This window comes from Colossoma macropomum, unplaced genomic scaffold (genome assembly GCF_904425465.1).
Source record: "Colossoma macropomum unplaced genomic scaffold, Colossoma_macropomum, whole genome shotgun sequence".
In the NCBI taxonomy this organism is placed as follows: Eukaryota; Metazoa; Chordata; class Actinopteri; order Characiformes; family Serrasalmidae; genus Colossoma; species Colossoma macropomum.
Window position 1 is genome coordinate 29,829,871 of NW_023494790.1, and position 14,777 is coordinate 29,844,647.

General features: G+C 38.0%; 1 protein-coding gene across 1 annotated transcript in view; it reads right to left on the reverse strand.

The window, feature by feature from the left end:
* The window catches only part of hectd2 (HECT domain containing 2), a 39,220-nt gene that overhangs the window by 16,051 nt on the left and 8,392 nt on the right, over positions 1-14,777 (reverse strand). Inside the window, exons 5-14 of the mRNA XM_036572998.1 lie at positions 12,606-12,695; positions 12,380-12,444; positions 12,223-12,268; positions 11,055-11,164; positions 8,672-8,820; positions 7,045-7,168; positions 6,138-6,234; positions 4,137-4,244; positions 3,705-3,837; positions 763-851 (exon numbers count right to left, since the gene is read on the reverse strand). Of these exons, the coding sequence (XP_036428891.1) occupies positions 763-851; positions 3,705-3,837; positions 4,137-4,244; positions 6,138-6,234; positions 7,045-7,168; positions 8,672-8,820; positions 11,055-11,164; positions 12,223-12,268; positions 12,380-12,444; positions 12,606-12,695 (1,011 nt within the window). The remainder of the gene's footprint in view (positions 1-762; positions 852-3,704; positions 3,838-4,136; positions 4,245-6,137; positions 6,235-7,044; positions 7,169-8,671; positions 8,821-11,054; positions 11,165-12,222; positions 12,269-12,379; positions 12,445-12,605; positions 12,696-14,777) is intronic.

Consider the following 14,777-nt stretch of genomic DNA (forward strand, 5'->3'; position numbering starts at 1 on the left):
CTTTTCAGTGGTAACTTCTTCATTGATGACAGCTGACTGTCTTACTTTGTTTAACTGGGGTGGCCACACCCCTGATACTGACACTTTGACTTTGAGGCTGATTCCTGAATGCTACTTTTTCCGATATCTTCTTTTATATTATAAACCAAAATTAGGCTTGGTTTAAAACTAGGTGTTAAATTGGGGTTTCAACATGTCTTTAAATGAAACATGGTTATTTTCCATTTAGTTGCAGTTGCAGCATTTGTTTCTACTTATGTATAATGTATGATAAGTATATCCACTTATGTACTGGATTGCCATGTGCACAAATTATTAGTATTATTGGGCTTCATTCACCAATATCTAAAAATATTTTTTTTCTGAACACATCTAAATGTTTTTCATCATTTTTATAGTGTATCTGCAAATAATTTTTACAGCATGTATTTGCAGATAAATTGGTGTTATCCATTTGAAAAGCTTCCAAACTTTAGAATGGTAGTCTTTCACCATGCAGCATTAAAGGCTTTGCAATGTGAAAACAGCACTGATCAGACAGATAAACGTCACATATTTCGTTGCCTCGGCAGTGACTCAAGCAGTGGACTGATACTGTAAAATAAGCATCCCTCCTTTCCTGTGTTGAAAGACAAACTCTTTACAGGCTCCACGAATAAACGGCGCAAGGTTTTCTCTAAGTGGAAACGGGCTGTGTGTTTATGGGTTATTTAAGGCTCTAAGCAGCCGCACGCAGCCACCTATGAGCAAATTAAAGGATACAGCTCCAACCAGACGAAACTCCGAGCAGTTGTCGCACTTCCAGCTACTGAACCAGTGACACTGAGAATCCTTCACATATGAGAACATGCCTGTAAATGAAAGGTACAAAACATATCAAAGCTGCATAAAGATCTAACTCTAATTAGGTACCAGTGGCTGATTCCAGACTGCATTTAGTGCCATTGCTGAACAGTATAGTATCAGTATAGTAACAGAAACTTAATTTCAGTTTTTTCAAGTCAACATATTAATCAGAAAAGCCACTAATTAGAGGTCAAAACACATGACATCACAATTTTTGCAAATTGCTAGTACATTTCAAGTCTACAAACTGAAAACATGTTGACGACTGCATTTTATTTTGAGGTAAGAAAGTCTACATATTTTTGCTGCCAGAAAAAACCTTGTATCGCCAAAAAAGTAATTTTACAGGAGCAGGAAAAATGTACTTAACTTTCAAAGTAAGTTAACACATCAAGATTCAGTTCTAAGTCATTTTAGATTTCTACTGGTCCATTCATCATGACATCCTGACACAATGTAAACAGCTTTTCAAATTCCAAAAGACAAAAAGTGAAAAAGTGTGATACATGGTTTGTTCTGACAGTGGCAATATGCTGACTCTATTCTGAATGAAATGTGTAGTAAAATTAAATTAAGTTTACACAATAATATTTGTGTGTGTGTGTGTGTGTGTGTGTGTGTTTGTGATGACTAGATCTCAAATTAGGTACTAAGTTACTTTATTCAAATCAAAGCCCACATTTTGCAATCAACAGGAAATATATCTGTCCATTAAGAAAAACTGATCTGCAAAATATGTGATTTTTTTTAAATATATTTGCTAAATATATTTAAATTTGTCATTTTTGAATATTTAAACATATGCCAATGTATGCACATACCTGGCAGTATATTGAAATATATGCACATTTGTAGATGAAATAATAGCAACAGAGTAAAGTTTATTATTTACATATATGTCATGCTTATATGGAAATATATAACAAACTGGACAAACATTTTGAAAATCTATGGAAAATAAATTTCCTTTGCATTTGGCTAATTATGCATTAAACGCTGTACCTCACACACTTTTAAAGTGGAGCTGGCTAAAGCAATTAAACCATTTTTTAAATTGGATCTGGCTAAAGCAATTCTAAAAAGCAATACACCGGAAGAGAGTCCTCATAGACCTCTGAGCATGTGCAGAGCACCATGAGGACTAAAGCTGGTGACATGCCCAAATAAGGAATTCTGGCTTTAGGCTGGTTTTGTCTATGGAAAAAATTAACAACTTTTTGAAAGAAAATCCCTCGTGGTTAAAAAAGCGGGCCCAAAGCGGATTAGGTTTGTACATTTTCCGCCCATATGTCACTAGATTCACAGAATTATGAATATGAATATTGCTACTAGAGGTGGGAAAGATAATCGATTCTTTGATGGATCATGATTCTCTCTTAAAAATTCTGAACTGATTCACAAAACGTCAAAGTCAGATTTTATAAAGGCTCTGCATTTTCCCTAATGTAAAATTTTAATGTTAAGATGCAAAGTGTTAAGTTTAAGGATTTACTAAAGAATTAACTGTATTACTGCAACATACAAAGTGAAAAAAAATGTTATCAGAATGTCTGTTAAAAGTTTCAAATGTCCACATTTAAGCTAGAACTGCTATAATTAGTTAGATGGTAAAACAGGCCTAAAGGCTTACTAAGTGTACTACATTCAAATGTGCAGACTACATTCAAATTCAACTACGATAACACTAAATGTTAATGAAAAATATAGGGAAAAAATGTAATGTAGTCTGCAAAAATTAAAAATTGAGATGCATCAAAATGCATAGAAAATCATTTTACAGTCACATCTTGGCATCCACAATTGAAATCAGACTGAATTGTAAGGAGCTTGGAGACTCCCACCCCTTACTACACACATGTTGCAGGCAGTGCAAAACCTCTGCAAATTGAACTGAGTAGGAATTAATCACTACGTGAAAGCAAAGCTACTATTGTTACTAAAGACTACTTCAACACTATCATACAACAAACTCAGCACCTAACCATAGGGGCAAATTTCAAAAACAGCATTCATTTTTGTCATAGAGAACAACGGCAAAGGATTCATTCATATACTAACAGCAAACTACACAATGATGAACCATCCTCAGAGGTCTATCTTTTCACTTGGTATCATTCTCAGTGCTGCTTCTACCACATTAGACTCACAAGCCAGACTGTCTCCTATCTGGCGCAATTTGATGCTTAACGTGACCAAGAACTGCCTACTTTGAAAGGAAAGGGCTGTTTCACTTGCCCACAGCTTGTCCAACTACATAATGTTACAGCAAATCAGAATGGAACTGACAAAATCCTGATTATTTGGTGTACTGTAGATGCCAAATGCTCCATGTACATGTGAGTGGAGCATTTAAGCCTGAGAGTACTACTATACTGAGTAACCTTTTAAGCTGAATCAGAAGTAACCTACAGGTTAATTTTTCAGTAGAGTGCTTCTGGATGGCAAGCTAACTGAAGGCTTTCTACCTTAGTATTAAAGTGATTAAGCAGAAAAAAACAGATATGACGTCTGCTTAGAATTTTCTTGTCATCACATTCAAGCCTGAATCAAGTCACGAGTCATAAGTGTTCAGGCCCAGGCTGAGTCAGTCAGTGGTTTGAACCTCTGCCGTAGACGTTCCCCATCAGGAATACAATGTGGCAAAACTATAGGAAATGGAATCTCTGTGGTTTTATAGTAGGCCAATCTGTTACGCAGGATAAGAAAAGAGTGAGTAATGCTGTGGTTGAACTATAGCTCTCTCGGCTTTCTCAATGAACACAAATCATGGTTAAGCACATGCGCAGAGGCATTTGTTCTAAGCATGCGTTTGGCAGAGGGCCACTGAGACCAAAAACTGTTTGTCCTGCATGTCTCACCATAGTCGGTGTGAAAAATCTGTCGAATCAGGAGAAGAAACCACTCCTTTGTGAGTCCGCCCATGTCCAAGCCTGCTTCCCCAACAAACGTCACTTTTAGCTTTTTCTTCAAGTCTGCTCTCTTTCTCGAAAGCTATTAAAAAAAGAGAAGACATTTATGGTGGGGCCATTTTTCCAAATTAAGCCATAGCCAGACTTAGAACTTTCCAGACCAGACTATACTTGCTCTTGGCCAAAAGTACCCTTTCTCAGTCTCGGAAAATAAAATGTTGACTACAGCGCTGCTTTGACTAAGGCAAAAGAACCACTACATAAGTCTTATAGTTCTGTAAATATTTCTCAGTTCTTCAGAACTTAGTGGTAACAACTGAAAGGAACAGACAGGCGCTGTCCATGTTGCTGTGTTCACATACTTGGAGTGAGTGCTATTACCTCATCCAGTGAGTCACTGACCAGCTGCAGACGCCTCACTTTAATGTTGAGAAAGAGCAGACTCATATCCACCCTCTGTCTGCGAGAAACCTTGTCCACCAGGGTTTGCTGTAGCCGAAATAGAAAGCCAAGTGTTTGGTCAGTCAAGTGTTCACATGCTGCAGCCTCGTTTACATAATGTCACACCATGGCGAATTCTGCCTCGTAATATACTGTTAAATGTTTGCTTCTCATGAATGCCAGTGATATTTCTAACTATGTTAAAAGACCTATAGCCTACATGTTGCTTGTATTTCATTTTCCTAAGCTCCATTTATAACGTGTATGGTTTTATATACCACAACAGACATTATACATTTTGACATGATGTCTCATGCTATTTTGTTAGTTTAACTAACATTAAATGATTTGCTGTCCTGTATTGTTTAAAATCAGTTCAGGCTTAAACACTATTTTTAACTTCAATGTGAATGGGCAGGGTTTAACTGCTGTAGGCATATATATATATACTTTGAAGATACATATGCGTTTCTTTTTGAGTCTGTGCATGTGACGTTAATACATCAAGACATATGACGTGGTCTAAAAACACCCTGCCAGATCCATCCCATTACCCCCGACTTTTAAATGACACCTCTGACAGCACAGTATTACTGTTTCAGGAAAAAACATACTATATTTTAATATGTTTTTTCCTGACTCAGTAATACTCAGTAATACAATTTCAATTAAAAAAATATTACACAAGTACAATTTTCATAGATGTGCACTTGTCTCTGTATTTTCAAACTACAATAATTTCTTTTTGAGTGTAGTTGTAAGTAAAGTAATCTAATTCATTTTTTGGATAACATTTCATTCTGTTCAGTTCAGCATCTGGACTTCTTTACTGGTGTTCATGCCTCTCACTTTAAAGCTTTAGCATTATATTTCAGACAAAAAAGAAAAGAACAGCACCTAACAGACTTTATTTCCCATGCTGACAGATGTTGAGTGTACTAAGAAGTTTCACTGCGGTTTTACAGAGAACTCTGTACTAAAGTAATTCAGCTTGAGTCATTATTTCATTAAAATATCAATACGTCTCCTTGAGTACGAGAATAGACTACTCTACCCACACGAAATATAATCAGCAAATAACCTTTCACAACAGCTTTGCTTTTTTGTGTTTTAAGGCATTGGTGATTATATCTAACTCAGTGTGTTGGTTCCTAGGTTTGGTTTTACAATGCTTCCATGAGGCTATGATGAGGAGAACACAGGAGAGTGTGTTCATTCCCTTGGTGCTCTTAAGGAGATGGCTGCCGACACTCCTGCCAGACTGAACTGTCTTCTGTCAGACAGCCACGTGTCTGTTTAGCCTACGCTCTCTGGTCACATATGTTTGGGAGGGAGTCTGGGAGGATTCCACCAAAAAAAAAAAGTCTCACTTATGCAGCCCCACCCTGCACAAGACTGTTATCAGAAGACTTTCCATGTAGTGCTGAAAAACCTCAGTTCATGAATTACTCACGTGAATAAAATACTACATCAACACTTTATGTGTCCAATTATTGCCAAAAGTAAGTAAGTAAGCTGAAATACAACAATTTCGGTAATGGAACTGGTGTACACAATCCCTCCTGCTTAACTTGATGGATTGTTTTTTTGTTTTTTTTTTTTATAATGACAGATTGGGTTATCCCATATATGATTAATGGATTTGTACCATTGCTTTCAGTAACCTTGTGGGACTTTTTTTAGAACAGCTGAAAACTTGTGGTTTTTGAGAATCACAGCACTTCACTGAGGAGCCTCCAAGCACAGAGGGCTTAGATAAACACTACAGTCTCAGGACAGTCATATAGACGGCCATAGAGCAAGCATCAAATCCCAGGAGGCCCTTACGGACCAAACAGGCTTAATCTTTAGTTTCCACAGTAATGTTCCCTGCACATTCTGGCAGCTCCACAGCGCAGCTAACTACAGAAGAACTGCAGACAGTGGCAGGCAAATGCTCACCCTGGCCATGCTGATCATCTGCTGCTCAGAGTCCCTCTGGATGATGGCCTTCTTCACCACTGTTGACAGGATGAAGGGGAACTGGCAGAACGTGAACCTGCACAGACAGCAGAAGGTCAGATCAAAAATCTGTTCTGTAAGCAACAGTAGAGTTCTCATAAAGTTTTTGTTTTTAGGGCTATAATAATGAAACTGTCAAATATGCTGCAAAGTTCCACTTATACCACAAATCAAGACGCTAAAAGCTTTTTTTGGAACAATGCCCTAAAACCATCCTGCCAATCGGATGGCTTGTTAAAGAGCCATATGAGATAAGTAAAAGTTCTATTCCAAGGTACAGTATTGTGTGAACGTTTCAGGTACTTACAGCACCTATTTTTAGACATCTATTTATCTATTTTTTATGACAAGTATTTACTTACAGTGTTATGATAAATAAATATTAATGCAATAAGTAAACAACATCAGTGCAATGAGTAGTACTTTTATGTAAAAATGCAAAATTCTAAAACATTCTGGTGTTAATATGCAGTTTTAAATGAAAAAAAATCCCAGATTTTCAATGTGATCTCAGACCTGTGAGACCACATGTGGCAAAAAACAATTTGGTCCAATGTCCAGTGCTCAAGTACTGAAAGGACTGATGAAGAGTGGTTAGCTTAAAACGCCACTGCAAGTGGTGAGACTACATTTTCGTTGCTTTCTGAAAGATACCAACCGTGTGCTGATCTTATTTTGTCTCACCAAGTGCTGAAGGTAAACACAAGAGGGAGCTCGCTATTTTCCACAAGCTTTTTAGACTAAAGACTAAAGAAAACACCTCGAGCGGAAAGAGCTTGGGTGCGTGTGGGCAGAGAGAAAATTGTGCAGAAAGGCGCTCGGTCAGAATGATATTTTCGTGCCACACCTGTTGGAATTTCCATGAGCTTGCCACGTCTGGTAGTCTTCCATGAAGTCGATGTGGTCCAGTGTCAGATTATAGAAATCGGAGAAGGGGATGATGGGAGGAGAAGAAATGCTGTTTGCAGCATCTGAGGGGAGAGAAAGAAAACACTGCAATTGATCATCCTTAACTCCTTAAACCCTCTATAACTAACATTGCATTGCCAGTTTATTAGATACACTTTGTAGCCAGACTAGGTGGCCATTTTTCCAGGAACACTGACCAAAAACAGCACTGTGCAAAAATCAGAAACCTCACTTCACTTATTTAATTTCCTGTCAAAACAGCCATTTCCAACTTAGTCCAACTTAGTCATTTTTTAAGATATATTCATGAGGATATTAGACAACAGTTAATCCACTTGCATAAGGAACAGCAAAGTCAAAAAGTAAAAAAGAAGTGAAAAAAACAGGAGTTTCCAAAAGTAGAGTTCAAAAAATGATTACAAGATATAGAAAAAAAAGGACTCTTAACAACCGTCTAAGAGCTGGGGACCACCAAAACTGTCAGCACCAGATAAACAGTACTTAAAGTCTTTATCTTTGAGGGAGAGGAGAAAATCAAGCTCCACTCTGGTTTCAGATCTGAAAAAAATCCACAGGCCTTCCACTGTGAGGAGACAACTCAACACTATGGGTCTCAAAGTATGTGTAGCTGTTGAGAAAAGAAAACAGACAAAAAAGAAGAACATTTACAAATCAAAAAGAAGCTTCTCAGAACAGTAGACTGACCACCCCAGAGTCCAGACCTGTCGAAAATGTGTTTGGGATTACTGGGATGGTGAGTGGCAGAAAATGGAACACACTTCTAACACTAAACTATGGAGGTGTCGAAAAATATCCCTGCAAATTTCTCTGAAAAAACTGAATGCAAGTCTTATGGAAAAAATAGAAGCTGTAAAATGCAAAGGGAAATGCGAATTCAATAAATGAAGGGTGGTCTCTGACTTATGCATAGTACTGTAGGTGCACTTTGTAATGTAGATGTACAATTACTGCCTGTGGCTCTTCTGTTGCGGCAAAGTTTGACAGCCTCCTTCTGTGTGTAGGTGTACACTCCGAGACTATAGCTCTTTTTTTCCATGCATAGTTAGTATTTATCATGCTGTATCCCTTCATCAGCGGTTAGTCTCTGACTAGAGGACCACTGTTGGCTGACATTTTTGATTAGCAGACATTTTTCAACCCAGCAATGAACTGAAGTGTCACAAAACCCAGCAGCACTGATACGCTACATCACACACCAACATGTTATTGATACTGCTGAAGGATCGACTCCCGGTAATATCTGGTAAGAAGTGGTCATATTGTGGTCCCTTTCCTTTCACAGACAGGGCAGAGGTGGGGCTGATTACATTCTGTAATTGTACACCTATAAAGTGCACCTATATGGTAGGTGTCACCTATAAAATGGCCAGTGAGTGTAGGTACAAGATAAACTATATATTAGGTTCACAGTAATTACTGAGTAACTCAGAATAGCTACTGAACAATAAGCCTGAAATTTAAAGGGGTTAACACAGTTATAGCAGAATCAGCTTCTTAATATTAAGTATCTTATTCAGTGTTTACTCACAGACTTTCATACTTACTGAGCAGCGAGAGGACTTTAGTGGCAGACGGGATCCACCAAGAGCACTTGGCCATGGGCGGCAGCTCCTCTGGTTTGGCAGGGAACAGCCGTGTGGTGATGAAGAGCTGTAGGCGTTCCACCAGCTGCTTAAAACGCTTCTGAGATAGTCTGAGAGATGACATGTCTCTTCAGTCAAACATACCAATACAGCACTGAAAAGCAAAGGCCTTATTTTCATGTGAAATTAACCTCTTTAACTCTAAGGGCCTGTATGTGGGCCCACTAGGGCTGGCACAAATAATTCTCACAGCCTACTCAAGTATTCATTTGTTATGTTGGTATTCGCCTTTTGTTAACCCTTTAGACCTCAACAGAATTCTAGAACACTAGAACTGTGGATTCCTGATTTTCTCCCACTGTTTAAAGCAAAACATTTTATAAAAAACCTGGGGGAAAATGGCAATTACTTAACAATGGACGTGATAGTTGGCTATAAAATATCATGTCATACTCATTCACTGCTAGATTTAGTGACTTTTTGGATCCTTTTAGAGGCTTTTTGGGCAAAACGTATTTACTTTCCATTGAAGAGAGTCTCCAGTACTGCCCCGCGAGTGAGAGGCATACTTCTTTCTGCGTCTGCTCTGTTCAGTGAATGGCAGAGAGGCGGAGCAGCACATTCAGTCTGCACAGCAGCTGACACAGACGTGAGTGAGCTGTGCATGTTCAAACAGTGCTGCCAAGGACAAAACACTAATCTGTATTGTTTGGCCCTCCTTTGTTTTAATTTAAACAATTTGATTTGATCATTTTCACCGTTATCACTGTCTCATCACTCACTGCCACACTGAAAATGGAACATCTTGTGGTTTGTCAGAAAAAAATAAGAAAAATATTCTGTCGCTGCTAACTTTCTCTCTGAGTGATCATTTTACATTTAAATATAGCTGAAATCACAGCATAGCTATTGTCTTTAAATGATGTCTATGGTGATTTTGTCAGATGACATTGTTATAAAATGTGAATTTTAGCAGTGCAGAGAAGGAGGGTGGAAATGGCATGGAAATGACTGCTGGTTAACATGTAGTCTTAATGGGCTGCGTTTCAATCATTATTTCATACTCGTCCTGTTGTCTGACAACAGAAACAGAAAAATATATAAATGAGAACAGCTTTATTAGGAAATCGGCTGCATTAAAATACAGTATATGTGAGCACAGAGAGCAGGAGAGAAGCAATTAGATGTAAATTCCGGACACCATCTGACACTAAGCAGAATGCAAATATGACATGATGACATCAGAAACATGCTAATTAGCACATAATGTCATCTAGTGACATTTAGTGACTTCTCGAGCATGCTTTAGCTACTTTCCTTAGAAAAATATCAAACGGCAAACAACATTCAAAGAGAAACATGAATTTGTTTGGCTGTAGTTTTGATGTTTGAATGACATTCAAGTGATGAAGCTGAGCATGTGCTCACTCACTCATCACTAGCCACAGAGAGACGGAGAAAAAACAGAGATAGCGGGCTAGCTATTTGGTTTAGCTGATTCATGTAAGACAAGAAGGGCCATAAATCTAGTATAAAACATTAAAATTCACATTAGTACAAATTTAGTATAAAACATTGAAAAACCCTGCTGAGTCGTCAATCCTGAACGAGATTTAGGCTCGTCTACTAGAGTTATTTCACTCATGATGGAAGTTAAAGTTAGCAGTGGAAGAACTTGGCTATCTATTCAGTAAACCAGCTAAACTGACTATGAAAGCACAACGCTAAACAAAGACTCATTGGTCTCCTCCTTAACTTTACAGTAGCCTACAACTGTCTGACAGCATCTTTGGAACAAATGAACATATTTGAAGTAAGTTTAACTATGAAATGTAAATATTATTGTGTTTAAGGGTGGAATTGCAAATGAGCACTCAAGTACTGTTCGGACACACCAACGATTATTCTAAGCCTGTAAAATGCTATTCGGGCCAGCCCTAAGGCCCACACTTTCCCTACTCTCAGGACTACATGACTTAAACATCAGTTACTGAATAACAACTCTTAAGAAGTGAATAATAAGCCAACAGTTCCTTTTGCTGTTCCAGCAAACCAACTCAAATGAACACATTTTCTGCAACTGCCATTTCCACACATTTCCACATTCAAATTAAAATAAGAACTGAAAATGTAAAGGCCTTCTATTAACATCATTGCAAGTAATCATGCTTAATTACCTAAAATAGCTACTGGAGTTGATTATGTAAGCAAATGTAAACAGTCCTATAAAAGATCCCCTTATAATAGAGGCTTTGCTGTAGTTATGGTTTTACTTTTGCGAATTGCTTCCTTAAGCAGGCTGGACTGTGAATGGTGGTGACAGAAGGGAACGTTTCAGACTCACTTCTTAAACCAGTGCATCAGGAAATGGTGGTCTGCTTCAGCCAGCGCCGCGATTTGCCTCAGTAAGTGTGCATAGATGACATATGTGGCTGTGCTGGTGTACTGAGGGTTCTGCAACAAAGAGGAGCCTTTTTCAATGCACTTCAAAAAGGAAATATAACTTTTCGTCCGGGAGCCGAGGAAGAAGTCTGGCTTCTAATAAAGAGTGGCATTTGAGCGGAAACCAGCCATCCCCACTCCAGCATGACCTCATCGGTTCCTCCAGCTCAGAGAAAGGCAAATAATACCAGAGGCTGACTCACATCAGCGGCAGACGCATCAGCCCAATAATTGCCGCTGCCTTTCGATTTCACCCTGTCTTCAAGAGATATGTAGGTCAGGACACCCATCAACAGCCCGAGGACGACTAGCATCAGAAGCTCATTACGGAGCAGACTGACCTCAGAATATGAAAACGATCAGCTCTCATAACCATAACATTCAAACCCATTCCACTTCAAAAAAATGAGCTCATGAATGGACCAAATCAAAACACAACGTTCTAAAATGGATCCAAGACCCAGCAAATCAAAAACTGTTTAAAGACACTCTCTCTACGTCTTGCCAGTCTTTCCCCAGACGTGAAGCCCAATGGCTGTGGCCTTATTTGGACAACCCAGAACCAGTCTATGCTGGTCATGTGTGAAGTAAACACTTAGCTCATAATATATCTGCAGCCGCTCTGACTGCAGCTATGGCTGGAGTCAATGGGCCATGTGGTGAGAGAGGAGATCAAGAGTTTCCTGCCTAGCCTCGACTCGCCTCGCCTCCCGCTCAGCCTGCGCCGTTTTCACAAAGGCCAAGTTTAATCCAGATTAGCCCGATTGTGCTGCACATATGCACATCTATAAGCGTGCGCAGATAACCGTCTCGATTTAAAGAGAGGAAATTACAGCTATTACTGAAAAGTACCACATGTCCTTAGGTTATATAACGGAGACGGTTTTCTGCTCATAGTGTGCTTTCGGCCTTACTGGCCAACTCAGTTGGGCTAGATCATTATGATAATCTATAACATATAGTTTAATGGTCATAAACAAAGCTTATGTAAGCAAACATTACTGAAACTATGTCAGAGAATAAGAAAACAAAACTGGTGCTACAAAGTAAATAAATAAATAAATAAATACCTGCACAAGAATGAAATAAGCCCTCAGGTCATCTTTTGTCCTCGGCCTGAAAGACATAAAGTTTCAAACTTTCAAACTTTCCCACTAAAATGCTGCTTTCTGCAGGTTTAATGTCCTCTTTAAAAGGTTCAGTGAGCGAAAACAAAACAGCACTCACCCCTTCCATTCCCTTAATAAGCTATTAATGATTCCCTTCAGGACCGATTTCTGAGTGTCTGGGGGCTGTGAATTAAAAACATTCAAAACACTCTGTCCAGATCGACATTCTTGAAGTAATGAAGTAAATATCAACAACAAAAACACACAATAGCTCTCTGTGTTCTCATAACAAGAGACATGACTCTTTTTTATTTTTTTTTGGGTAAGACCATCTGTTTACGCACCGTGTGAAGTAAGGCATCATAAACAGCATTGACAAATTTGGTGTTTATTCCTGAGTCTTCAATAGTGTTGTATGGAGCATTTGCTTCCTTCTGTGGATGATAAAATAGAAAGTCAGTCTCATTACCCACCAATATATTCAGCAATCATTTACTTGGCCTCAAATACTGAATCTGAAAAATCTTGCTGCTACAGAAGTATTAAAACTTTCTCAGAGCCAAAACAGCATAATTATTTCTAGCATGGTCTTTTTTCAGCTGCTTTGAATGTTGAAATAAATGATGAAGCGGACGCTAAGTAGTTCACCAGTATAGTAACTATACGCAGGTGTTCTTTGTTTTACTGCTCTCTGAATGAGCTCATTCATTCATCTGGAAACCAAAAAGTAACGTTTGGTTTTCCCCTTTTCCCAATTTTCACCGTTACTGTTTCACATGGGTCCAAATTCCAGCAGCTCTCATTAAAAAAACATTAGTGCAATTCAAAGGGCATGTATTGGACCTACTCCACATTATATTTCTGTGTACAGTATAGCAGTATAAATCAGTGAATAAAAGTTCACCACACAGTATTGTGAAAAACTCAAACTCTCAAAAGAGACCAACCCTTCAAGGATTTCATTTCCAGTCAAAACAGCCATTGATTAGAAGGGATTTATTTTTCAATGCCAAAAAAGGAGAAAGAATATATTTCACAGACAATTACACAGAAGCTTCAACTAATAAATATAATAGCAAGTTTTTCAGTATTTAGTAAGTCTACCATTTATTAGAGTTTCCTTTCCAGTTCAGTTTTTCAAAGAAATCTGCAGGGATATTTTCCACACCTCCAAAGCTCAGTCCTACACGTTAGTTCTATTTTCTGCTTCTTATGATCCAATTACCAATTACAAATTTAGACTTATCCTTTCTTTCCTTTTCTCAGTAATGGCTTCTTCACAGCTACTCATCCTTTCAAAGACTCATAGTGTTGAGTGTTCTCTCAGTGGAAGGATGAACAGAAACACTTGTGGATATTTTCAGATCTGTAGGAAGAGTGGAGCTTGATTTTCTCCTCTTTCTCAAAGATGACAGCTTTAAGTACTGTTTATCTGGAGGTGACAGTTTTGGTGGTCTACCAGCTCTTACACGGTTGTTAAGAGTCCCATTTTCTTTACAGTCCCTGTATCTTTTAATCAATTTTTCACCTTCAGGTTTAGAATTCCTGTTTTTCACTTATTTTTCTCTCTCTTTCCCCTTCACTTGTAAGTGGATTATCATCTCTAATCTTGTAATATTTTATGCAGCCATTTAAGATGCACATGAGAAAGAAATTTGCAAGGCAGCTAAGGTGTGTTCAGGTAGTTGCTTGTGTGAATGTTTTGAAAGAGAACACTCTTTCAGTGACTCTTTTGAGAACTTTTAGTGAGGTCCATTTTGCAAAAGAATGACTTAAATCTCATACTGGATAAGCTAACTGCCAAATATGAGTATGACTTTCAGTTTCTCATCTGTCAGCTTTTTTTTCTTTTTTCTTTTTATTTAAACAATTTATTGCTCCTTTTTACCCATTCATATCTGTAATGCACCTTTTCATTTGTTCCTTTCGCATCAATTCAGTTTTCTATAAACTGCTATCACTGTTCCATAAACTGACTTGACTCCAGTTACCCTGTTTAAATTTATTTACTTAATCATTTAACTATTTATTTATATGTTTGTGATTATTTTCAGCTGAAAATACATGGTGAAAATGTTACTAAATCAGGTGATAGTTTTGCATTGATTTTATGTAACTTATTTCTCTCTCTCCCTCTCTCTCTCTCTCTGCTTGTGTCTTTTTCTCTCTTTCTTTTCAGTCCTCACTGATAACTGAAAAAGCATGTATAAAAAATACGCTACAAAAGGCTGTCTCTACCAAACCCCAGCTAACGGAAAATGTAGACTACTCACACAGTTAACCAGACAAAATACAGACAAATATATGTCAATTTCCTGATTACATTGCATGATACTTTGCCATAAGTGTGCAAGTTCAGAGTGAACTTTCTCATGCTTTCTGTAATATATTATGATTAGAGAGCACAACAACTTAATTTCTAAACACTACTATAGCCAACTAAGGAGCTTGCAGCCTAAACTAAGCAACTACTAGACCTAAGCTTAAGCATGCTCATTTAGCTAGCAACATTAAGA